Genomic DNA, 25,519 nt, shown 5'->3' with positions numbered 1-25,519 from the left:
ATCTTTACCCTTTCAACTGACATTCACTGTAATCTGTTTAATTTTTTTTCCAAATTCTTGGGATATGCAGACAGAACATTGCTGCTGGAGACATAAAAGCTCTCATAGCATTTTTTGAGAAAAGTCAGGATATGGCCTGTATTGAAGATGTCTTGCACATGATTATTCGTGCTGTTTCCCAGTTATCATTATTGTCTTCTTTCCTTGAACAAGTTAATATAATTGGTGGTTGTCAGGTTTTTGTCAATCTTCTCCAGCGGTATGTCACCCTTGTCATTCTCTGCATGAATTTTTCTTGATGTTAAATAGCAGTTATAGTGGCACTATAGCATTGTAGATTTAGAGGAATTTGCTATTCATACTGTGAATCCGGAGGCAGCTGCTACTGTGGTCCCATGCATAGTAAAATACTGAATTGTTTTGGTTTTGTTTCTTTAATTGAACTGTCTTAGTTTTGTTTTTCAAATGAACAGAACTATAAGCACTCTCAATCCCACACCCAGTTGCACAATACTCTCTCCTCCCAACAAAGCACTCTCAATCCCACACCCAGTTGCACAATACTCTCTCCTCCCAACAAAAAATTGACTCTCTCAGTACCTCCTTCTTTACTCCAAACAAAGGGTGCCCTTTTTTTTCTCTGCAAAGTTGATGCTCTAGGCTCAAAATTAGCAAAATCAGAAAATTCCAAGAAGCTGCTCTATGTTTGTGAGTGTGTGCTGGCGGTAACAAAATTGGTTTTGGTTTTCTCTCTTGATGTGGTAGTGCACAGCTCAGCTCGATTTAGGCCATTCCTTCTGTAGCCCAATAGCATATTAGATGAAGAGGGGGTGTGCTGCCAACTTAGCTAATTATAGTAGCTTTGCAAGAGTTGCTGAAACTGCCTTTGTCGAAGTAACTGCCTTCAACTTCCAAATTAAACTGCATCTAGAGCTCCAAAAATTATGTTTTACCACTCAAATTAAAGCTCTTTGAGTCTAGAATCCAATGCAAAAATAATCAATTAAAATTGGACACCTGAAGAGAATGTTATGAGCAAAACAGTTAGCGTATATCATTGCTGAAAATCCTTAGTTTTTTGGGCTCCTTAGTTTTGAGAGAATTATATCCAAGTTGAGAACAACTATTTATCAGTTTGAGGGCTAGTGTTGTCATATTTTAGGAAGCTTAAGATTTTTTTCCTATTGGTTTTAGTAATGTATATTGGCTGCATCTTGGTTTATTACCAGCGTATCGATTCCAAAATGTCAAGGATTTGTTTCCTAGAATAGACCGTGCTTGTTTCCTAACTTACTCAACCCCACAAAACCGGCTTGTAAGGTGAGGTTTGCACCCCACTTATATATTGTGAATTGACTTTATCTCTAGTCGATGTGAGACTTCCAACACACCCCCTCATGTTGTTAGAAGTGGACTTTAAGCCTAACTCAACCCCACAAATCGGCTTGTAAGGTGAGGTTTGCACCCCACTTATATATTGTGAATTGACCTTATCTCTGATCGATGTAGGACTTCCAACATTATCCAATCAATGTATGTATACACACACACATATCATATGTATGATCAGAGAGAAATTAGTCTTGAAGGAACTGAATAAGAGAGAAATTATTTTCTTCTAAACTTGAGACAGGTTACTATGCTTATTATCCCTTTTCCATTATTTTTTTTTGTTCAGTTCATCCTCTTGTAAAAATTTGTGTATCTTGCTCGAAAACTTGCATTTCGGATATTTGCAAATAACAATATCCTTGCTAAGAAAACAAATGTTTATTTTTTCTATGTAGAAATTATGAAAGTTATGTCTAAAATTTTAGTTTGTACATTAACATGTAGATTGAAGGTTACATATATTGTTCTATGAAATCAGTTAATGTATATCTGGTTCTTATCAGTGGTCATGATTTTTGGTTTGTCTTAGGGGATCTGAATCTATTAGATTGTTGAGCTTACAGTTCATAGGAAGGCTTTTGGTTGGCCTTCCAGCGGAGAAGAAGGGGTCAAGATTCTTTAACCTCCCAGTGGGAAGGCCACGATCTATTTCAGATAGCCAAAAGAAAATCCGAATGCAACCGATCTTCTCAGCTATATCTGATAGACTGTTCTGCTTTCCACAGACTGACATTCTATGTGCCACTTTATTTGATGTTCTTCTTGGTGGTGCTAGCCCTAAACAGGTATAGGAGATGTAGATCGCTCATTTTTCCGTTAGTTCTGACATTTGCAAAACAGTATTTCAAGGATTAAATTGTGTGCTTGATAATGAGTTCAAGTGAACTAAGTTGCAAAGAAAGTTACTTTTAGCAAAAGAAAATAAGAAGAAAAAAATGAAATTAACTTGCCAATAAGCTAAAATTAGTTCATGCACGATTTCCTGTTAGATTCTAGAAAATCTGGTTTTCAAATTATGAATAAGGTAATTTAATGTTTTTCTTCGTATTTTATCTTTTAAAAGTGCTCATGGAGAAGTTTCTTTCTAGCCAGCCCTTAGTCATTATGATTCTTATTTATGGTCACTCATGGCCAATTCTAATGGAAGTTCTTCTTTACAGGTTTTACAGAGACACCCCTTGGAGAGGGTGAGAAGCAAGGGTAGTCATTTTTTACTTCCTCAAATGTTGCCTCTGATTTTCAGATATCTGTTGGGCTGTAAAAATGCACCCGCAAGAATGAAAGTAATGAATGATTTACTTGACCTTCTTGATTCAAATGCTTCAAATATTGAAGCTTTTATGGTATGGTTTCTGAAAGGTCTTCTTGATTGTTAACATCTGAAAAACTGTTTTCTAATTGATAATATTGTTAATAGGAATATGGGTGGAATGCTTGGTTAACATCGTCTCTGAGGCTTGATGTGTTAAAAGATTATAATGCCAAATTACCTGATAAAGGTGACAACGAAATGGATGAGCTGCACTTGGTGCGGAATTTGTATTCCCTTGTTCTCAGTCACTATTTGCATTCTGTAAAAGGTGGCTGGCAACAGATGGAAGAGACAGTCAATTTCCTTCTTATGCACTCTGAGGAAGTACGTTGAGAATTTGACTACACCTTTATGTTATTCATTTAAGTGATGCAAGAATGTGTAATGATAGTTACAGTATCTTATTTTTAATCGTTGTAGGGTGGCCATTCATATAGATATTTTCTTCGTGATATATACGAGGATTTGATTCAGAATCAAGTAGATCTATCAGCTGCTGTTGACGGTATTTTTATTTCACAGCCCTGTCGAGACAATACACTATACCTTCTGAGATTGATTGATGAGATGCTGATCTCTGAAATTGATAAAGACCTCCCGGTAAAGGGTTTGCCTGCAATTTCCTTTTTTTTTTGAATTATTCAGTTTGTTTCTATAAATTTGATTTTATATTATACGTGGAGGGTGAAATTTCCTTACAAAAGCATTATGAATAAAAAAAATCAAATCGGTGTGACATAATCCCAAATTTGGCATATTTCATGAAACTACGATTAACTTCTTACTAGCATATAAATATGCAAACAGAAGAACAGTCGTATGAAAGCTAGGTAATCAACAGCACAATGGGAGTCACAAGTGCACCCATCACAACATCGAACTCTTCCATTTTCTTCCTAATCATTATGCTGCTGCAATGAGAAAATGTTTGACAGTGAATAAGGTTTGATGGACAAGTCCTGAATATAATGATGGATTCTTCTCCCTGTAAGAAATACAGTAAAATAATGTTTTCTCCAAACCTCATTATCGTATTATATATACATCTAAAGATACTATTCTATAAAAGCTTTCAGCTTGCAGAATGAAATTGTCATGTGTTTATTAGTATAGAGGTATTATATCGTACTTTGATTTCAAAGTACAACTGATGTTTTCAACCCATTGAATATGTTTTAGAAGAGTTCTATTTTTTTCTTACAGTTTCTAGGAAGTGACTTCGATTTTCATGTTGATTTGGAAATGGAACAACACAAAGAGTACAATACTGCCTTAAAAGAAGTATTGATAGAAGAAGCTGACGTTCAAACATCTAGGTATGAAAATGCAGATCCTTGTTTCCCATTGGCACTATTTACCCAATAAAAACGAATATTTAATTCATGGCATGATGTAAACTACTTTTACAATTGGATTCTGTACGCTTTCAGTAAATCACAGAATTCTAATCAGCCAATACCAAAAGATGATACAATGGAGGAAAAGTGGTGGAATCTTTATGACAAATTGTGGGTTGTTATTGGCAAGATGAATGGTAAAGGATCCAGCAATATGTTAGCGAAATCATCAGCATTGGTTGGACCGTCTCTTGGTCAAAGGGCACGTGGTTTGGTTGAGTCCTTAAACATTCCTGCTGCTGAAGTGGCAGCTGTTGTTGTAGCGGGAGGGATTAGTACTGCTTTGACTGCAAAGCCTAACAAAAATGTTGATAAAGCTATGGTTTTACGAGGGGAGAGGTGTCCTAGAATTATTTATCGCCTTGTTATTCTGTATTTGTGTAAGTCTTCTATGGAAAGGGCATCACGGTGTGTCCATCAGTTTATCTCACTTTTACCTTGCCTTTTAAATGCTGATGATGAGCAAAGCAAAAGCAGGCTGCAACTTATTATCTGGTAATATTTCTATTGAATACTTGCATCATGTTTATACTCTTTGCACCCCTAACACACAATTAAAGTATGTGTTTTTTCATGGGGGGAAGTTTTTTCCAATTGGGAATTTTGACCTCAAAAAGAAATATTTCCTGCTCTGATTGTAATGCCGCAGGGTGTTTCTGGCCACAAATTTCTACAAAAAACAGACTCAAAGTGATTTCTCTGGTTTCAAGATTAAATTGTTAAAAATTAACTTCCGGTTTGGATGTTTGTAGGACACTGCTTTTTGTTAGGACACAGTATGGAACATTGGATGATGGTGTTCGTTTCCATCTTTTATCACATTTGATACGGGAGACGGTCAATATTGGAAAATCAATGCTTGCTACTAGCCTTGCTAGCCGAGATGAGGCCTCAGATCCTGGCTACAATTCAAAAGAGGCATCATCCATTCAAAATTTAATACAAATGGATAGAGTTCTGACAGCAGTATGTCTGAAAATATATTGTCATATACTTTCGTCTATTTTGATACTTTTTTTCTCTCCTCTTTTAGGGGAGTGGGTGTTCTCCAATATTATTTATAGAATTTGATACAAGTTGTTGGTTATGTGTTTGTATCTCCAATTATTTGAAAAGTGTGTTAATGCCTAAGACATTTCTAAGCTATAGGTTCAAAATTAACCCACCCGGTCATGTGATATTTTCATCAATTGTTTTGTAAGAAATATATCGTATATTAGTTATCAGCATGCGACTTATTTGATGACCATCAGTTATAAACTAATTAAGGTCATTCCAGGAACTGAAATGCTTTGAAAACTTTGGTCAAACAATGCATACAATGTGTTCATTCTTGTTAATCTTCTGATCAATTTAAATTTTTTTTTATCTATTAGTTTCTTTCCATTCTATACAGTTGATCCATGGAGTCATCTTGAATACGAGTGATATATTATGTACTCTGGCTATGGTTAATGAATATTTTGTTGCATGAAGTGTTGTGTTTTTATCTGTTGTCTTTAACTTTGCAGGTAAATGATGAGGCTAAATATATCAAGACATCTAAAATGGACCGCTCCCAACAGATACAGGAACTTCGTTCTAAAGTAGATGAAAACTCCTCGGGAGAATTTAGCAGCAAGAAAGCTTTTGAAGATGATATACAAAGCAGCTTGAACTCTGTTATTGCTTCAGATGATAGCAGAATAGCTGAATTCCAGCTGACTTCTGAGGAAAAGCAGCAAAATGTCGCTGTAGGCATAAGATTCTTTGTTATACATTTATGCATTTGTTAACCCTGCTTTTTCCTTATAAAAGATGTTATATTTAATCTGTATGCTTGTTAAGAAATAGGGTTGCTTTTATACAGGAAAAATGGATTCACATGTTTCGTTCTTTAATTGATGAGAGGGGTCCATGGTCTGCTAAGCCTTTTCCAAATACTGTTGTTACACATTGGAAACTTGATAAGATAGAAGACACATGGCGACGCAGGCCAAAGCTAAGGCAAAATTACCATTTTGATGAAAGTCTGTGTAGTCCTCTTTCTGCCACTGGTAGTGGGGTTGCTACTCCTGTTAGTGAAAGTAATCATGGTTTTGTGGGTAATATACCTGACCAAATGAAGCAGCTCTTACTGAAAGGGATAAGAAAAATAACTGATGAGGGAACTTCAGACACAAATGAAACCAATACTGATATAAGTGGACAGAAGACACAAACTCCCGGTGATCATTCAGACTGCCAATCCTCAGAATTACCTAAAGATGTCAGTGACAGAAAGGATACTGTGCAAGAACGAAAAGATACTTCCTCTTCTCCTGAAACAGAAGCTAGTGAGGTATGTGGTAGGATGGAATATGGTCTCTTGGTATTGAAAGGTAGTCTGAAACTCTGTTGCTGATATCATGCCTAATTTCAATTTTCAGGTGCTTGTTTCAATTCCTTGTGTTCTTGTGACCCCAAAGAGAAAATTAGCTGGTCATTTGGCAGTGATGAAAAATGTTTTACATTTCTCTGCTCAATTTTTGGTAGAGGGTACTGGTGGGTCATCTGTTTTTAAAAACTTTGATGCCTCACTTAATTCTGATCTCACCAAGTCTGATGTAAAACAAAGATCATATAAGTGGCCTGTTTCTGGTATGGATCCTCAAAAGGGAGCAGCAGTTGGTCATGCAGAACTAACAAATGGAAATGGATCTATTAAACTTATGAGATGTGTTAAACGGCATCGAAGATGGAGTGTTGCCAAGGTTGGTTTGCTGGTTTCATTTTCTTTGCATGTTTTATTGCACTACACTCATTGAATATTGATTATCTATTTTTTTCCTTTTCTTTTGGATGATTCTTTTTTCTGATTATGATCTTATTAGATAAAAGCTGTTCATTGGACACGGTATTTGCTCAGATACACTGCCATAGAGATTTTCTTTAGCGATTCAGTTGCCCCAGTGTTTTTAAACTTTGCATCCATGAAGGATGCAAAAGATATAGGAAACTTGATAGTTACTACAAGAAACGAATATTCATTTCCTAAGGGAAGTGGAAGGGATAAGAGTGGATCTATTAGTTTTGTTGATCGGCGAGTGGCACAAGAAATGGCAGAAACTGCCAGAGAAAACTGGAGGAGGAGGGATATAACAAACTTTGAGTATTTAATGATTCTAAATACACTTGCTGGAAGATCTTACAATGATTTGACCCAATATCCCGTTTTTCCTTGGGTCTTGGCTGACCACTCATCAGAGGTTCTTGATTTTAACAAGTCATCTACATTTCGAGATCTCTCAAAGCCTATTGGAGCACTTGATACAAAGCGATTTGAGGTTAGCGTTCAAAATATAAGTCAGTTTGATCTATTATCTTTATTATTACCATTCTTATGGTATGCTTCTTATATTTAGGTATTTGAAGATAGATACCGTAGTTTTTGTGATCCTGATATACCCAGGTAATTGGTCTGTTTTGGTCTAAGATTTGTAGTGATCCTTTATTTTGTCGCTCATATAAGATAGATAACCTTTTCTAATGTGTTAGTGTTTTTCTATTCATGCAGTTTCTACTATGGGTCTCATTACTCAAGTATGGGCATTGTTCTTTATTACCTTCTTAGATTAGAGCCCTTTACATCTCTTCACCGTAATTTGCAGGTATGACAACTAACAACGTATTTTAAAAATTTATTGCTTACTACTTTTAGTCTAGTCATAAATGTCCTGCAATCATGTACAACAGGTTTTGAAATGGTAATAGAAACTTTTTTTTTTTTCAAATAAAACTCATTAGATATTTGTCAATCATGTACTATGACATCTCAACTATACTAACCTCCCAAAAGACATTTATCATTTGTCATCACATGAAAATTTCTTAAAGAAAAAAAAAAGAGGAAACAAAAAACATGAGAGGACCAAACCAAACTCATGTAAAACAGATGAAATGACTTCCTACAAAGCCTATACAATTCTGAATATGGGAAGAAAAACAAATCAAAAAACAGAATGCCAAGAAACCCTATACAAATCTGAACATAGGAAGAAGAATCTTATTTTGAAAAAACTCTAAGGTTCTCTGTTTCCAGAACTAAAGCTGTCAACTTATCTGCACTGTGACTACCTTCGCATAAAATATAAGAAACTTTAATATCCATGGATTTACACAACTGGAGACATTTTTACGCCATCTTCCCCTAAGTCTCCTAGGAACAATAGAAAGGGATGTAATAGCTAAACAGACCAAAGTAGAATTGCATTCCCAGCATATTATAAAAACTGTTTTCCTTACACCTTTTTATATAAATAATATTATGAAAGATAATAATTGTTGATATTATAACGTTTAGGTAAGGATAAAAGTAATACGATATATTAAGATGTGATTTAAAAGACAAAGTACTTACACATTTATTATGAGAATTAAGTTTAGTACTGGATTCATTGTTTTAATCTATTTAGACGACAAATAAGTTTCCACTAGAAAAATTAAGTGTTGGAGGTCCTAACACATAGGTAAGTTTATGACCCAAAGGAAGATTAACTTCTTTCCACTTTCAGTCAGTTAATGGCTTTTTTCTGCTATTAGACCATCCATAAATATCTAGTCCCTAGCTTGAGATGTCTAATCCTTAGCGTGAGTGAGTGTGTAGATTTCACATTGATTAAAAATAAGGCCAACTCACAATGCACATAAGAGGGGGTAATTCTCACCTTATAAGCTAGTTTTGTGAGGATGAATTAGGCTTAAAATCACTTCCTAATATGCTATCAGAGCATATACTAGCGAGGTTTGAAGGCTCTAGTTCTTGTCTGGTTTGTAAACTGCATTGCTCTCTCTATGATCTGAAGCAATGACAAGTAGTTGACGATATAGTCGTTATAAGGAATGATGTTGCTAGAATGTCTCAATTAAAGCAACACCTTCCAAATCATTTTTTGACCAATGATATTTGAAGTCTGAAATATCTTTTGTTACTGAAGTAGCCCAATCAAAGGAAGGAGTTATAATTTCTCAAGGATATATTCTTTTGACGTTCTATGGATCTAGTGGATTGTTCTATGGATCCAACTCAGAAATTAATTGTAGAATAGGGATAAACTTTCTCTGATCCAGAAAGATATAGAAGACTGGTTGGAAAACTTATTTATCTTACCCTTACTAGACTAAATTTGTCTTTTGCAGTTGGTGTTGTGGGTCAGTTCATTCAAAATCCTTGTATTGATCGTTGGAATGTTGTCATTTGTATTCCAAAGTTTCCTAAAAGGGCTCCTGGACAAGGTCTTCTTTGTGAAGATAAAGTGAATATTCCAAATCTTTGGATATTGTGATGCTAATGGGGTAGCTTATTCTATGTACACGTTCTACCATAGTATATTTTGTTTTTTTCTGGAGTAAATATTATTTCTTGGAAGAGTAGGAGACATAATGTAGTCGTTTGATCAACTAGTCAACCTGAGCATAGGGTAATGACATCTCACTTGTGAGCTTATATCAGTAAAACAATTCCTCCAACAACTGTATTTTTGTAATTTAGCAAGTGAAGATAAATTATGAGATCTAAGATGCTCTCCACATTACTTCCAATCCAGTGTTCCATAGAAATGGTCCTCATTACCTCTAATTCAGTGTTCCATGAGAAGACTAAATACATAGAAATGGCATTATATTCGGTGAAATTTGTTGTCCAAACAAAACTGCTATATTTTGCTAGATGAAATTATCAACTTATAGATGTGTTAACAAAATCTTTGAGAGAACTTTGAGAGGGAGTGGTATAATGAGTCATCTTAAATAGATTTTCTCTAAAGGTTGGTGTATGTTGTGTTGTACCTAGTTTCTACATATAACCTCTCTTATTCTCTTTTCTTCCTGTTAAGATATCATTAATATCTTATTTTCTGTTTTTACTGTTATTAGTCTTCATATGTATTTTGGGCTTAACCCATATTTTCTTTATTATAAATACAGTCCCTATGTGTATTTTCTACATAAGGGAGATTAATCTCAAATCCTATTTTCTCTATATTCAACACTTCCATTATTCATTGTATCTCTTCTCTTCCCTCTTATTCATTCTACCTGAAATCTCACATTATAAATATGAGATCCTAAGAGAGGGAAACACTTTCTCAAATTCATTTTATATTCTTTTGTATTTTTCTTAAGTATGGCATTGGACACGTGTTATGTACAACTGTCATCTCTCTTGTATTTCTATAAATACCTCTGTCTACAGAGTGTTAAGTCAAAATATCAAAATCCTTTCGTTCAGTTTCTCTCATTTACCATGTTACGTCCAGTCTCAATGCCACATTCTCTTTAAAACAGCTTGGTCAACTAGAGTATTTTCCTGGTTTGGAAATCAGACATTTACTTGACAACTAAGTTGTGATGACTCAAACTAAGTATCTTCGAGATTTGTTTCATAAAACTCATCAGACCGAAGCTCACATTATATCTACTCCAATGGTCTCTAACTGTAAGTTTTCTAAACATGGTGCAGACCTATTTGGAGATACTACTTTGTATCGATTTGTGGTGGGGGCGTTGCAGTATGCTATGTAACTAACGAGGCCTGAGATTAGCTTTGATGTCAACAAAGTCTTTAAGTTTTGGCACAACCTCTTGACTCGCTTTGGAATGTGGTTAAACACATTTTACGCTACTTGAAGGCCATATTGTTCTATGGTTCACATTTTCAGCTAGCATCCTTTAGTTCTCCTGTACCTCTGCGAGCCTTTTGTGATGCTGATTGGGCATGTGATATTGATGATCGAAGATCTACATTTGGTGCAGCTATTTTTCTAGGACCAAATTTAATTTCCTAGTGGTCTCGGAAACAACAAATTATTGCTGCTCAAGTACTTAAGCTGAATACAAAAGTTTAGCCCAGACTTTTGCTGAACTCTTATGGATTTCTAAATTACTCGCTAAGCTTCAAGTTCCCTTCAGCTCTTCTGTACTATACTGTGACAACCAGACTGCAGTTTCCATTGCACATAACCCTGTTTTTCACGACATAACCAAACACATGAAAATAAATGTGTTCTTTGTTCACGAAAAGATTTTTTTGAAATAGCTGCAGGTCTCTAATGTTCCTGCTCTTGATCAGTGGGCAGATGCCTTGACGAAACCTCTATCTTCCACGTTCCAAACTCAATGTGAAGAATTTTTCTTCTTAAAAATCTTCTTCTTGAGTTTGAGGGGGGCTGTGAGTGTTATTGTATTATCTGATATTCTGATATAGAGAAAGGACCCTGTTTAATATTAAACATTTTACCTCCAAGGTCATAATAGGTGTTAGATATTGTTTGATATTATTAAGATATTGTTAATCACAATATCAAACAATATTTTCTATTTACTCTATTTATTTTCAGTTACTTTTTTTAATTGTACCTCTCTCTATTATAAATAGATTACTCTATGTGTAATTTATACACAAGGGTGATTAATATCAACTCCTAATTTTTTTATTCTCAACAATAGGTAACAAAATCCTTTTTCAAAGAAGAGGTATTGTTTAAGTCATCTCAGACTTCTTTGGCAGAGGAATAAAATATAATTTTGGCTTATCTTGGGAACCATGGAATTTCACATCCAACTCGATAAATGAATCTTAATTATTCCAAATCTCAAAATTAGCGTCATTTGACCCATTCCTCCACTAATGTTGTTGTTTGATCTTGATTGTCCTTATAGAATCGTTCAATTGTACTAGCTCCACATCAAATAACTTTCCCCATCAAATCAGTTGAGACCCACCACTTTTAAAAGATCATTAGGATTATCACCTCAACCATTGAAGAAAAAAAACAAACTTGGGATGGATTCAAACGGTCTCTGAGACCTTGTTTGTGGCAGTGGGGGTGTTTGTCATTGGAGCATTATCCGTGAGCTGCACTTATGATGGTGGTGGGGGGTGACATTTTTTATTGGTGACGTGATTGTCGTTGTTGTGATCGTTTGTGTGGGAGACACCTTTTTGTTCCACCACTATCTTCGAGTATGGCCGTGGCAGCTGAAACAGAATCTTTTGTTTTCATGATGCTTAAGTATGACAGCCAATACCTACATTCCTTTCCTTCTGCGTGTATTGTCAATTGCTTTGTATTTGCTTGCTTTTCTTTTTTTCATTTTGCTATATTTGCTGCATATTAATTTTTCTTATGCGTGATCATTTTTGGCAGGGTGGTAAATTTGATCACGCTGACCGTCTTTTTCAAAGCATTGAGAGCACCTACAGAAATTGCCTTACAAATACTAGTGATGTGAAGGAGTTAATACCTGAGTTCTTTTACATGCCTGAGTTTCTTGTCAATTCAAACTCTTATCATTTCGGAGTTAAACAGGATGGTGAACCTATTCTGGATGTTGGGCTGCCTCCCTGGGCTAAGGTACATAAATTTTGTAAAGTACTTTATTTTAATAAATTAACACTTACTAGCAATTTTTCATGTTTGGGAAAATTTATTTGAAAAGCAGAAGCATAAAAATGGGAAAAAAAACTGCTTTTTTGAACCAACTTCATGCAGTTTTATGCTTTTTTCTTCAGCTTTTACAGTCACTTTTCTGTTAAGCACAGCTAATGAACCCAATTAATTATTAAGATATATCTCTTATATAACCATCTTACCTGAGATTGAAACATGTTTATTATACATAGTATGATGAGAATTATACAATGTCTATTTGTGATGACTCCCCTCTCTCAACTACCTCCATCGTGTTTCCTTATCAAGGTTTATTGGATTTTATATTTTGAATTCAAAAACCTGAAAGGTGATCAGTATTATTTGTTTTGGTTTTCATTATCAATATTAGCGAAAATCCAGTTATTTAAACCCTGAACACTACTCCTACAAATGCAATTTTAAACTGCTTCAGCATATACTGTGAGCTTGCACCAAAGAAATTTAAGATGAATAATCCTCTTCTAATTTGCTATAAAAATTATATACAAGTTTTCTAATTTATCAGCAAAATTTATATTCAAGTGATAGAAGACAGATTTGGAATTCATAGTTCCAAAGATTATAGAAATTCTAACCACCCAAAAAACGAAAAAAAAAATAGATATGACATCTTTTTAAAGGATCCCTCAAATTTGGCTGCCTTGAATGACAATATGCATTACATTATCCCAACTATGGGATAATGTAACCAATCTTGAACGTTTGTCATTTTTTTACGTGACAGAGCCAAAAAATATGAAAAATTAGGAAAAGGAAATTGTTCTGAATTGTTTTCTTTATTTCAATGCTTTTAGAATGAAATTAAAAATTTGAAATTTGTATTCAAATTTTGTGTAGTGATAATGATTGTGAGTACTTTTCATGTTGTTTAAAAAAGTTTATTGTTTTTCATGACATTCTTCATCAAATCTCGTGCTTAAACACCTAAATAAAATGGGTTGACTGACAGTAGGAATAGACATCTTATTTAAACGACTCGCATAATTTTAATCCATGGTGATGTTCCTTGGCGTTTTTGGGGTGATGTTGTTCTCGATGTATGTTATCTCATTAATCATATGCCATGTTTGGTCTTAGATAACAATATTCCTTATTCTATTTTTTGTTCTTCATGAACCTCTATGCCTTACCTAAAATTGTTTGGGTCCACATGCTCTGTTCATATTTTAGTCTCGGTCTTGATAAATTATCTCCTAAGTCACACAAATGTGTTTTTTTTAGGATTCACTAGATCACAAAAAGGATATAAATGCTTCTCCTTTCCTTTACTTTAAGTCTCATTGTCCTCCTGCTTCTCCTTCTAATACCATCAATATCCCTATTATCAGTGATCCTCTTGTTGTGTCTAGTGCACCTAGGGATCCTCCACCACCACCAACCTTTTAGGTGTAGAGTCAACGATAGCTTTCCCATCCCCGAAATACTCACTTCTAGTGTCAACTCCTCCATTGCCTCTGTCTCCAACAACTAAGTTTGAACTTCCAATTGCTTTTTATAAAGTTATATGTTCTACGCGTAAACCTTCTCCTTACTACACTGCTTTGAGTTACCATAGATTATCTCAATCTTTTTATACCTCTTTTTCGTCTATTTCTTCTGTGTCAATTCCAAAATTTGTAGAGCATACCTTAGCCCATTCTGATTGGCGTTAGGCCATGGTTGATGAAATAAGTGTTCTTCAGAATAGTGGAATTGGGAAACTCATTCCATCACCGTCTACGAAACCTATTGTTGGTTGTAGGTATTTTTTTTTCTATCAAAGTTTGTTTTGATGGTATTATTAATCATCTCATTGCTTGCCTTGTGGTCAAACACAAATTTTTGGTTTGGATTATGGTGATAAATTTTCTTCAAAGATTTATAGCCATTTCTGCTCTTCAACAATGGTCTCTTTACTAATTAGATGTCAAAATGCTTTTCTTAATGGAGATTTGTAGGAAGAAAATTATATGGAGTAACCTCTAGATTTTGTTGCTTAAGAGAGTCTTCGAGATTGGTATGTTGTATCTGCAAATATTTATATGGCCTGAAACAATCTCCTAGGGTCTGGTGTGGAAAATTCAGCGGTGTTCAACAATTTGGTATGACTTGCAGTGAGATAGATCATTAAGTCTTTTATCATCACTCAAGTGCTAAGTGTATTTATTTAATAGTATATGTTGATGACATTGTTTGTATAAGCATTGACCACCATGGCATCTTACAAATGAAGCAACACCTTTGTCATTGCTTTCAAACCAAAGATTGTGGCAAACTCAAATATTTCTTAGGGACTGTGGTATAGCACAATCCAACAATGATATTGTTATATCTCAAAAGAAGTATGCATCGGATATTTTACAGAAAACTGTGTTGATGAACTGAATTTAATGACACACCCATGGATCACACTACCAAACACCTAAAGGGGGAGCCTTTCTCAGAAGTGCAGAAGATTAGTTTTTAAATTAAACAATCATATTGTTCCCCGTCCTGACATTTTCTTTCTACCCAATGTGATGAGATTAATTCCGCATGTGCAAATCTTTGGAACACAATCATTCGTATATTAAAGTACGTTAAGGATCTACTGGAAAATTTTTGTTATATGGTCACAATAGCCATATTAAAGTTATCTGTTTTTTCAAATGCTGATTGGGCAGGATCTCCTTATAATATAAGATTTACTTTTAGATATTGTCTCCATTGGTGATAAACTCGATTTCTTTGAAGAGCAAGAAACAAAATGTTGTGGCAAGATATAGTGCAAAAGCATAATATATAACTATGGCCTCTGTCCTCTGTGAGCTTCATTATTCGAAAAGATTATATTTAAAGACATTAAGATAGGGTTTGTTAACTCAAATGTTTAATTAACAAATATTTTTATTAAGTTTGTACGGAGCAAAAATTGATTATATTTGTAACAAACTTGGTACATGCAATTTATATGCACCTGTTTGAGGGGGAGTATTTGGTACTATTAAGGTATCATTACAAATTGTTAGTTATAATATCATTAGTATTTGGGCTTAGCCCATATTTTTTCTATGATTCTTTATTATAGGTAAATTACCCTATGTGTATATTCTACACAAGGGAATTTATCATATACATAGATTTAACTATTTCAAACAACCAATGCTAATTAGATCACACTTCAAACACTCTGTGGATCGGTAGGTAGCCTTTTCACTATTTATGTTTATGATATAGTTATCAGAGGAAATGATTAAAGATCAAATCAAGCATTTGAATGGAATTTTGGCCAAGGAATTTGAAGTGAAGGACTTGGTTCAGTTTAAATATTTTCTAAGGAGCGATATGTTGATCGAACAACAAATGGTATTTATTTATCACAAAGGAAATACACAATGAACTTACTTCAAGAAACCATCAAGCCTAGGTGCAAGGGAGCCACTACTCCTATAGAACCGGAAAAGAGAGGTGAAGAAGAAAGTCCACCAACTAATAAAGATAGATATCAAAGCCTAGTTGGGAAGCTAATCCTCCATAGTCACATTGGGCTTGAGATTGGGTTTGCTATGAGCATGGATACTCACTATACATCTAACCCAACTGAGGCCCACATGAAAACAACGAACAAAATCCTCCAAACCTCTAATGTACACCAGGTTAAGGGCTCTACTTTAAGAAGAACTCAATTAGAAGCATTGATGTCTATACCGACTCAAAATGGGCAGAATGCCCCTCTGATAAAAAATCAACTATACAATATTGCTCTTTTGTGTGGTGAAACACGGTGCTTGGAGAAGCAAGAAACAGTCTATGGTGGCAAGGAGTGGTGCAAAATTGTTCCACCCACTATCAAACTGCACATTAATGTCTAGTTCCAAGCATGAGATGTATATACTTCAGCATAAGGGGAGTGTGTTGGAAGTCCAACATCGACCAAAGATAAAGTCAATTTAGAGTATATAAGTTGGTGCAAAACTCACCCTACAAGTCGGTTTTGTGGGGTTGAGTTAGACTTAAAGTCCACTTTTTAACTATAACAATAATTAAAATATCCAATTTGGTCTTAGAAACATGTTACTTCTTTTGACTTTCATTTCTCAAAGTTCTCTCTTTACAAAGTATTTCCCATAGTCATCAAACTTGCTAACAGGTTTACTGCACTAGAGTTGTCAATTTGCTAACTAATCATTTCCTGGGGACAGATTTGGATATATGGTATTTAGTTAAGTGCTAGATTTGGATATACAATATTGTACATCTACGCAATAATGTGTTTGATGTTTTAATCTTTTTTTCTTTTGTTCTCTTCTCACACTAGATGAAGCTATCATTAACCCTCTTTAATGCATGTGTCTGTTACTATTAAATATTTTTAATTTTGAAATATTTACAACAAACAGAACAATACAAGCCAAATATTTATAAATTATTTGCACAGGGTTCACCTGAAGAATTTGTTAGGAGAAATCGGGAGGCCCTTGAAAGTGAGTATGTTAGCTCAAATCTTCACCACTGGATAGATTTGGTATTTGGTTACAAGCAACGCGGCAAACCTGCAGTAGAGGTATATCATGATAAACAAATTTTATGGCAATCAGCGTAAATTAGAATTGGAAAAACTAAATTATTCTGTTCAGTTGAGTTGTTAAAATTTTAACATTGGATTATAGGCAGCGAACATCTTCTACTATTTGACTTATGAAGGTGCTGTTGATCTGGAAACAATGGAAGATGATTTGCAAAGAGCAGCTATTGAAGACCAGATAGCCAACTTTGGTCAGACTCCAATCCAGATATTTCGTAAGAAACACCCAAGAAGAGGGCCACCTATTCCAATTGCGCATCCTCTGTACTTTGCTCCTGATTCTATCAGTTTGACTTCCATTGTATGTAATGCAAGTCAATGCTCATCTGCTTTACTGTATGTTAGTCTAATGGACTCAAATATTGTCATCGTAAACGAGGGTCTCAACTTGTCTGTTAAGATGTGGTTGACAACTCAACTGCAGTCCGGTGGAAATTTTACATTTTCTGGTTCCCAGGTTAGGCTTGGTGTCATCAGACACTGAAAAAAGTAGGACTTTCTTTATTAGAATTATGTTTGGTTTCAAGAGTGATGAAATAATCTCTAATTTTCAGCAGGATCCATTCTTTGGAGTTGGAGGATCTGACATTCTTTCTCCTCGCAAAATTGGAATTCCTGTGCCTGAAAACGTTGAACTTGGAGCTCAATGTTTTGCAACAATGCAGACACCCTCTGAGAATTTCTTAATATCATGTGGCAATTGGGAAAACAGTTTTCAGGTCATATCCTTAAGTGATGGCAGATTGGTACAGAGTATCCGACAGCACAAGGATGTGGTGAGCTGCGTTGCAGGTATGTATAGTGGTTCAGATAGGATTCCTAATATGGTTACGTAATCAGCATTGATGTCCTGCAATATACTGTCTTGTTTGCTGAAGAGTGGCATGCATTCCTTAAACCAGTTACGTTTGTTATCTTTTATACTCACGAAGTGATATATAGATTTTCTTTGCGTAGAGCCTGACTTGCATAGTCATTATGAAAATATCCAATACTGTCATTATGAAGTGATATATTGATTACTTGTGAACTATGGAAATCGTTATTGCTAGAAATCAGAGATCAGACTCTCTACAATTCAGGGATTTGATTTATTCTTGTGTGTTTTGACTGATTTTTATTGTATTCTAACATGCAATTATAAATAAGAAGGAATTTTGACAGATTTTATTGTACTCTAACATGTCATTATATATAACATGCAACGCACACAACATTAAGATAAATTCTTTCAATATGGTATCACTAATTTAGGATTTTTCTTTTTTTTGGATCCTTTCTATCGAGAAATTATCAAATGAACAGTACAACTCACGACTACTATATGTCCCATTTCCCTATTGCTGACCTCTTTTCAACGCTATGTCTCCGCAACCTGAGTTAGCATCATCTGGAAAATACTGCAGTTTTAAGTTTCAAAACTTGTAAACCCACTTTTAATCATCTCCACGTGCATTCTCATGTGCTGTCTCTCAATGGTAAGTATTTCTCACGGGCACACCAGATGAACATGTGTGCCCTTTTTTGGTGAGACCTATCGTCCAGGATAGATAAGTTGCCAACCCTTTCCGTAACCCTCTCTAGACCTTTTGGCTTGATTTTTCGTAGACTGCGAAGGTTCCTCTTTTGATTATAATGTTGCTGTGATTTTTTCGATGTCCTCCTTGTGAAATGTTGACCAAAAAAACCAACTAGAAGCACTTGACAGTATGTTGCTACCTGTGATCCAGTGAACCCTTCTACAACTTCCACATCACCCACATTCCTCCATATTCTCAGGCAAAAAACACGGAGACACTTCACCTGCAGAGGACAATGCTGCCTTTGCATCACTGAGTAATACTTATGGAAACTTTGCACGGGTAATTCTGAAAATCGTCCAAAAAACATTGTTATAACACTGGATAGACAATTCATAAGTGTCGGAAGTTCCATGGGAAACTCTCTTGTTCACCTAATATTGGTCAAACTTCTACTATTAAGTCACTTGTTGATCCTACACTACTAGTTGATCTACCTGCTCGCGAATTTACTTGCAACACTGCTTTGGTGGCACACAGTAGGAATTCTTTCAGTACCTTGTTAGAATGAGAGAGAGAGGCATAGGCTGAATCCCTAGTGACCACATGTTTATGCTTTTATAAATAAGAAAATACAAAGAGATGGGGCCTAAGTCCATTACATCTAACACTTCCCTCAAGTTGGTACGTATAAATCATATGTACCTAACTTGTTACAAACATAATCAATTATAGGTTCTTGTAATGATTTAGTAAAAAATCTACTAGTTGACCATTAGAATTAACAAAATCTTCATTTCTCTTGTTATAATCTTTTCTCGAAAAAAATGACAAGACGAGATTTGAGCTAATATTGATAGCAACTTGATTGTTACATATAAGTGTCATTTGTGTAACCTCTCCATATTACAATTCTTTAAGTAATTGTTGAAGCCAAATAAGCTCACAAATAGTTGAGGCCATAAGTATATATTCGGCTTCTGCACTAGATCAAATTATCACCAACGAAGACTATTCGAAAGTGCAGTGGTGGAGCTTGGTTCATTGTGGCCCCCACCCACACACACCAATTTTTTTCAACACTTGAATTAACATATAAATAATTTAAAAAAAAAATAATATATTCTATATTCTTGGTACCCCTAAAATTTTTGTATTTCTATTTTGGCACCTAAATTTTTTTTTTAAGATATGCCACTATGGAAGTGGGTCTCCTTTTCGAAGGAGAGCTTGCCCAATTATCATCTGAATATCATACAACTTTATTGTGATTATTGTGTCCATATAACAAACCTTGTCTAGGAGAACCTTTGATGTACTTCAATATAATGACAACATCCCAATGATTTGCAAATGGAGAATTAAGAAATTGATTCACCACGCTGACATCAAAGGAAATGTTAGGACGAGTAATTGTAAGAGAGAGAGAGAGAGAGAGAGAGAGAGAGGAATAGGCTAAATCCCTAATGTGTGTAGAAGGCCTAAGCCCGTTACATCTAAGATACATACCTAGTAAGTTCTTTTCTACTTTTGCTCCTTGAAAACTTTTTATTTTGTATTTTCACTCCTTAAATATTTTGGCTGAAAATATAAACAAATGGTTCACCTCTTGTATATCTTAATCAAGGATTGAGATTTTATCTTCAACATGGACATAATTCTGAATGAAAGAATCTCTTTATTCTAAATTAAAACGGATTTAAATTCAATAGCAAATATATTAGTTAGATTTCAAATAGAAATTTAAAATATTTCTTGGTTAGACACGTTCACACATAAACATAAATGTATACACACACACACACACACACATAGACATATATTTTTACCTCACTTTATTTTATCTCTATCCTTTTTATTTGATCACTAACCCAGTCATAATTTTCTCCCCTTTTTTCTTCTTTTCATCGGATGCACTCTCAAGTGGTTATACAAATAAGCATCATATATTTGGTTTATCATAAGCTTTGATATGAGTATCATATATTTGGTTTATCATGAGCTTTGATATGAGTATCATATATTTGGTTTATAATAAATTTTGATATACTTTTTAATCAATGCTTCAGAAATAACCAAATAAGCATCTTACCTCCCTCACATATCATCCTCTACACTTTTCTTTTTAGTTGTGCTAGTGCAATAGTATTATCTTGCTTTCCAAAAAAATATTTTTTCTACTTCATACTATAATAGTGTATTTTCAGAATTTCATTTGGTCCTTGAAAAAAAAATTTATCAAACCTTTAATCAGATGGTAGCATGGGAAGTTAACATAGGCCATGTAACAACAAAGACATAAGATAAAATATAAAAAAGTTGAGAAATCTTAATTTTGGGTCTAAAGAAAAAATTAAAAACTGTCGAGATCAAAAGCATATTTAAGGGTATTTAGAATTAAGTTGATAGTACAAGTATACAGAAAAGGGATTATTAATCTGTCTTTTTTAATCACACTATTAACATGTCTAAAATATATATTTTAGTCAATTTCAATTTTAGAATAGTCCATCTCTTCATTTTATTCTAATGTGTTTGCTTTGCTGTTGGTTGACCTATTGAATTGCAAGTTATGTGTATCTGTAGTCGGTACATGTACTTATTATTTGTTTCATAGATATAAATGTTTGATTTGACAACTTTCAGTGAGCTTTCTGCTGACATGTAGTATTGCACTATGATGTTCAGCCTTCTATTTTCTGCTTCTGTCTGACTAGAGGATGGTATTTGTGCTGCAGTTACATCTGATGGAAATATCCTCGCGACTGGAAGTTATGATACAACAGTAATGGTTTGGGAAGTCTTTCGTGGTAAAACCATTGAAAAGAGAATTCGAAACAGTCAATCTGAACTGGCCCGGAAGAATCATGTCATCATTGAAACTCCATGTCACATCCTTTGTGGGCATGATGATATAATAACTTGCTTATATGTTAGTCATGAACTTGATATTATAATTAGTGGATCAAAAGATGGAACATGTGTATTCCACACCCTGCGAGAAGGTCGATATGTTAGATCCTTACGTCATCCATCAGGCAGTCCAATAACAAAGCTTGTCGTGTCTCAGCGGGGCCAGATTGTAATTTATGCTGATGATGATCTTAGTTTGCACCTGTATTCGATCAATGGAAAATATCTGGCTGCCTGTGAATCCAATGGACGCCTTAATGCAGTTCAATTGAGCCGATGTGGTGAGTTTTTGGTAGGTGCAGGTGACCAGGGGCAAATTGTTGTTCGCTCTATGTACACCCTTGAAGTTGTTAAGAAATATCAAGGAGTTGGAAAGGTTATGACATCTCTGGCAGTAACCCCAGAAGAATGCTTCTTGGCTGGCACAAAAGATGGAAGCCTCCTAGTGTACTCGATTGAAAATCCTCAGATTCGTAAAACTAGCCACAACAAGAATACAAAATCAAAACTGACTTAACACAAAATATTACAATAGCTTGTAGAAGGTGCATGTTGAATTTTGACTGTTAGAGCTGCCCGCATGATGACTATTTCAGGTACAGCACTGCCAATATTATGACTATTTGGTTCCTTTTTTTTTTCTTTCTCCAATACTTAGTATTTGTTCTTAATTGCAGATTGCTTGATTATATCTATCAATCAAATAAAATTCTGATGGACTACTTCCCAATCATTTTAGTTATACATGATTGACAATATGTCTATTTCCCGTTGTTCCTTACTGCAATTACTGTCATGTCATTCATTGGCAGTCATTTCATCTGTGATATGATTGCTGCTCTATTAATTTACATTTCTGCTGCTTCTAATCTCTGCAATATTGTTAATCGCGTTTGACTTTTAAATAATCAATCTCAATTTCACATTAACCTTGTAAAAAAAACATTTATCAATTGAATTATTGTAATTGATTGTTTATTGTTTATTAGTTTTAATTAGTTAAGGAAGACTTTGTCTCAACTTCTAATTAAACTTTAAAAATCCGAAGTAAGACCCATACTACTTGTAATGCACATTTTGTATTATGGGTGATGATGATGTTAGACAAACTGATACTGATATATAACAGAGTCTGTTATATCAGTTATGTTTTCCAGTCTTATATATATTGAAAGCCTTGTATCGTTGGCTTCTTTTCTCTTCATGAATATAATTCTCTTATCCTTTTCTGTGTTTTCTAACATGGTATTTAGAGCTTCTTTGATCTGACCATGGCTTCCACCTCTATTTCTTCTTCCACTGTGCACTCTGAAAATTTTTCTGCTGTCTCTCCTTTTCTTTCTCACACCTTCAATACCCGTATATCTCTAATGTTGGATGATGACAACTTTCTTATATAGCAACAAGATTTAGCCACTGTTCAGGGACTCAAAACTCACTGTTCTTGGAAGGTTAAGGCGTTCCTCTGAATACCACTCTTGATGATGCGCTCAACAATATTATCGATCAAAATATAACAAGATCAGCTTCTTGTTATTTGACTTCTCGCTTCCATAATATAATTATTTACTCCTTCTCTGTTTTCTAACAGGTGACAGTTTGTTCTTGAATGTATCTCTTTACTGAACTTATCGTACTCTGGAGTCTTAATAATTTAAACTTATCTCTTGAAATCAGCTTGCTGCTCAAAACATGGGTCATTCTTTGCATGTGTGTCTGTGAATAATCCATAGTATTTGATGATTGTTCTTAGCAAGTAACATCCAAAATGTACTGTGATGTTTCTTATATGGAAATATATTTTACAGGTCGTACAGGTGCAACCACTGACTAGTTTCTATTATGCTAAATTGCTAATATCACTAGATGGTGAGCTTGTCATTTTCTTCCTTTTGGCTGTTTTGAGTATCATTCCCATGAGGTGCTTGTGGATTCCATGAGATGAGTCAGTACCGGCTTTGGCTTTATCTGAAAATAGAAAGCATATCGACTTCTTCACACTGGAACAGAAGAACTGAGTGAATTATCATCTACTTTCTAAACCCCGTCAATTTTTTAATGATTTAGATTACATAGAGAAGTAAAGTAAGGACTTGGGGGTTTGTCCATACATGTACATTATATTCGTTAATTCTTCAATAGGATTACTAGGATCTTGTGCACTAAAACTGAAGCTGTACTATTATTTTTGGGTTTTTCTGTTGACACTCGGATTGTACAGGCCAAAGATGACCCTCCACAATGTCGTGTATATGCTGATATTGTTCATATAATGATTATGAAATGAAATTTAAGGATATCATATCGTGACTGAAAATATCGGCAAACAAAATTTATATCTTGTCAAACAGAAATTCTTGTTTCTTCAGTTAAAATGGACCTATTAATTCTGCTTTTCTCTTTCTACTTCTTTCTTACTTCTTTCTTACCCATATCACCCAGATTGGTCTTTTTTTTCTCCTTTTTTTTTCTCTGTTATTGTTCATCCCATGATTACTGCTTATTAAATAAATAAAGTGATTCCTTAGACACTAGTCCACACTTTCTAATTATATATGGTAATTTATTAAAAGCATAAAAATCATTTTACGATGTTGTAATTTAATTTTGGTAGGCTTTACTGTCACATCACTATTAAAACTTCTTTGTAACTTCTATTACAGTGTAAGGAAGAGTCTTCAAAGATTCATATTCATTGATGTTTTATCAATTTTTATTAGATTGTTGGCATAAATATATATTTTCAAAAATAGAAATTATTAAACATATGAAATTAGTTTATGAAAATAATTATTAAACATATGAAATTAGTTTATGATTACTTTAATGAATTTCACTGCTAAAATTTTAATTTTGTTTGCAAAATAGTGAAAATTAATTACTTAACCAAATTGATAATTTAAACTTTAAATTTGAATTAATTTATCTTAATGAATTATTTTAAAAAATTAGTCAAAAATATAATAAATTTAGAGTTAAATATATGTTTAGTTTCTAAACATTAGTGTCCAATTGGAATTAGTCTATGACTTAAATTTTGATACATTAAAGTTTCTGAATTTTAGAAATAAATTTTTGATACAATAAAATTTTCAAACTTTAGAAATGAATTTCAAATTAATATGAGAATGAGATTAATGCTGGGAGGGAGATCAAGCCTAAGAACGTGAGTGAGTGAGAATGGGTTGCAGTTGAGAGTTTAAATGAGATTGAGACTCAAAATGTAGGTGTTATAGTTCATGTGGAAGAGGATGATAAGCTTTTGGAAGATTCTTATTGGTTAGGACCCTAATGAAGAATCAAATTACGGTGTAGATGAAGATATTATAGTACTAGAAGAACTAATCCATGTGCATGTTGAATATGATGTAGAGAATGAATTGAATGAAGATTTATGTCAAAAACATGCGGAAGTTAATGTGATATAGGATGAAGATGTGAGTGGGGTAAAAGAAGTACTTCCAAGAGAAAAAGAAAAATAAGTACAAGAGCAAAAAAACACCTATGGAAGATTTTGAACCAGATTTGAGGAGAATTTGCGATCTCTGGCTAATGATGATAATCCCATTGATTACATAAATCTAAATGATAGGGGATTGCTAGATAATGAGTGAAACTCAAAAGATTTGGAGAATGGACAATGACAAAGAGTTATAAGAAGTTAGGGTAAATTTGGTATTAGAATGCCAAAAAGCATGGCAGATTACAATTACAAATTAGGAACATCTTTTACAAACATGAACAATTTTAAGGGAGCTATAAGAACGTATATTGTTGACTGTGGTAGAAAGGTAGAAATTTAAAATTTTTTAAGAATGATATCAGGAGAGTAGTGGGCACAAGAAAATGTAAGTGGTTTGTGTATTCTGGGCAACTAAGGAAAAGTTGAGGACACACATAATGTAATATAGAAATTCAAATTTGATTTACTCAATACTAAATGGTTAAGTGGTAAGTTGGAGTCTTATATAAAAGAAAATCCAAATGGTTAA

General features: G+C 34.2%; 1 protein-coding gene across 13 annotated transcripts in view; it reads left to right on the top strand.

The window, feature by feature from the left end:
• Positions 1-23,859, top strand: part of LOC114164076 (BEACH domain-containing protein B) — a 46,990-nt gene extending 23,131 nt beyond the window's left edge. For 7 of the 13 annotated variants that reach the window (XM_028048563.1, XM_028048566.1, XM_028048564.1 and 4 more), the window contains 20 exons: positions 71-259; positions 1,922-2,177; positions 2,553-2,735; positions 2,810-3,028; positions 3,125-3,304; positions 3,908-4,020; positions 4,135-4,596; positions 4,854-5,067; positions 5,613-5,834; positions 5,951-6,421; positions 6,510-6,833; positions 6,954-7,406; positions 7,485-7,531; positions 7,637-7,730; positions 12,267-12,473; positions 16,948-17,073; positions 17,180-17,551; positions 17,649-17,886; positions 21,353-22,123; positions 23,336-23,844. In XM_028048563.1, the coding sequence (XP_027904364.1) occupies positions 71-259; positions 1,922-2,177; positions 2,553-2,735; positions 2,810-3,028; positions 3,125-3,304; positions 3,908-4,020; positions 4,135-4,596; positions 4,854-5,067; positions 5,613-5,834; positions 5,951-6,421; positions 6,510-6,833; positions 6,954-7,406; positions 7,485-7,531; positions 7,637-7,730; positions 12,267-12,473; positions 16,948-17,073; positions 17,180-17,551; positions 17,649-17,886; positions 21,353-22,044 (5,062 nt within the window). In that variant the 3' untranslated portion in view covers positions 22,045-22,123; positions 23,336-23,844. Of the gene's footprint in view, positions 1-70; positions 260-1,921; positions 2,178-2,552; positions 2,736-2,809; positions 3,029-3,124; positions 3,305-3,907; positions 4,021-4,134; positions 4,597-4,853; positions 5,068-5,612; positions 5,835-5,950; positions 6,422-6,509; positions 6,834-6,953; positions 7,407-7,484; positions 7,532-7,636; positions 7,731-10,579; positions 10,982-11,778; positions 12,127-12,266; positions 12,474-16,947; positions 17,074-17,179; positions 17,552-17,648; positions 17,887-21,352; positions 22,124-22,927; positions 23,119-23,335 lie in introns of those variants that run through there. The other 6 variants (XM_028048567.1, XM_028048568.1, XM_028048569.1 and 3 more) reach the window with 6 other exon arrangements.
• Positions 23,860-25,519: the final 1,660 nt, after the last annotated feature.

This window comes from Vigna unguiculata, chromosome 9, assembly GCF_004118075.2.
Source record: "Vigna unguiculata cultivar IT97K-499-35 chromosome 9, ASM411807v1, whole genome shotgun sequence".
Taxonomy (NCBI): Eukaryota; Viridiplantae; Streptophyta; class Magnoliopsida; order Fabales; family Fabaceae; genus Vigna; species Vigna unguiculata.
The sequence above is the reverse complement of the archived record's forward strand: the minus strand, read 5'-3'. Positions and strand labels throughout refer to the sequence as shown.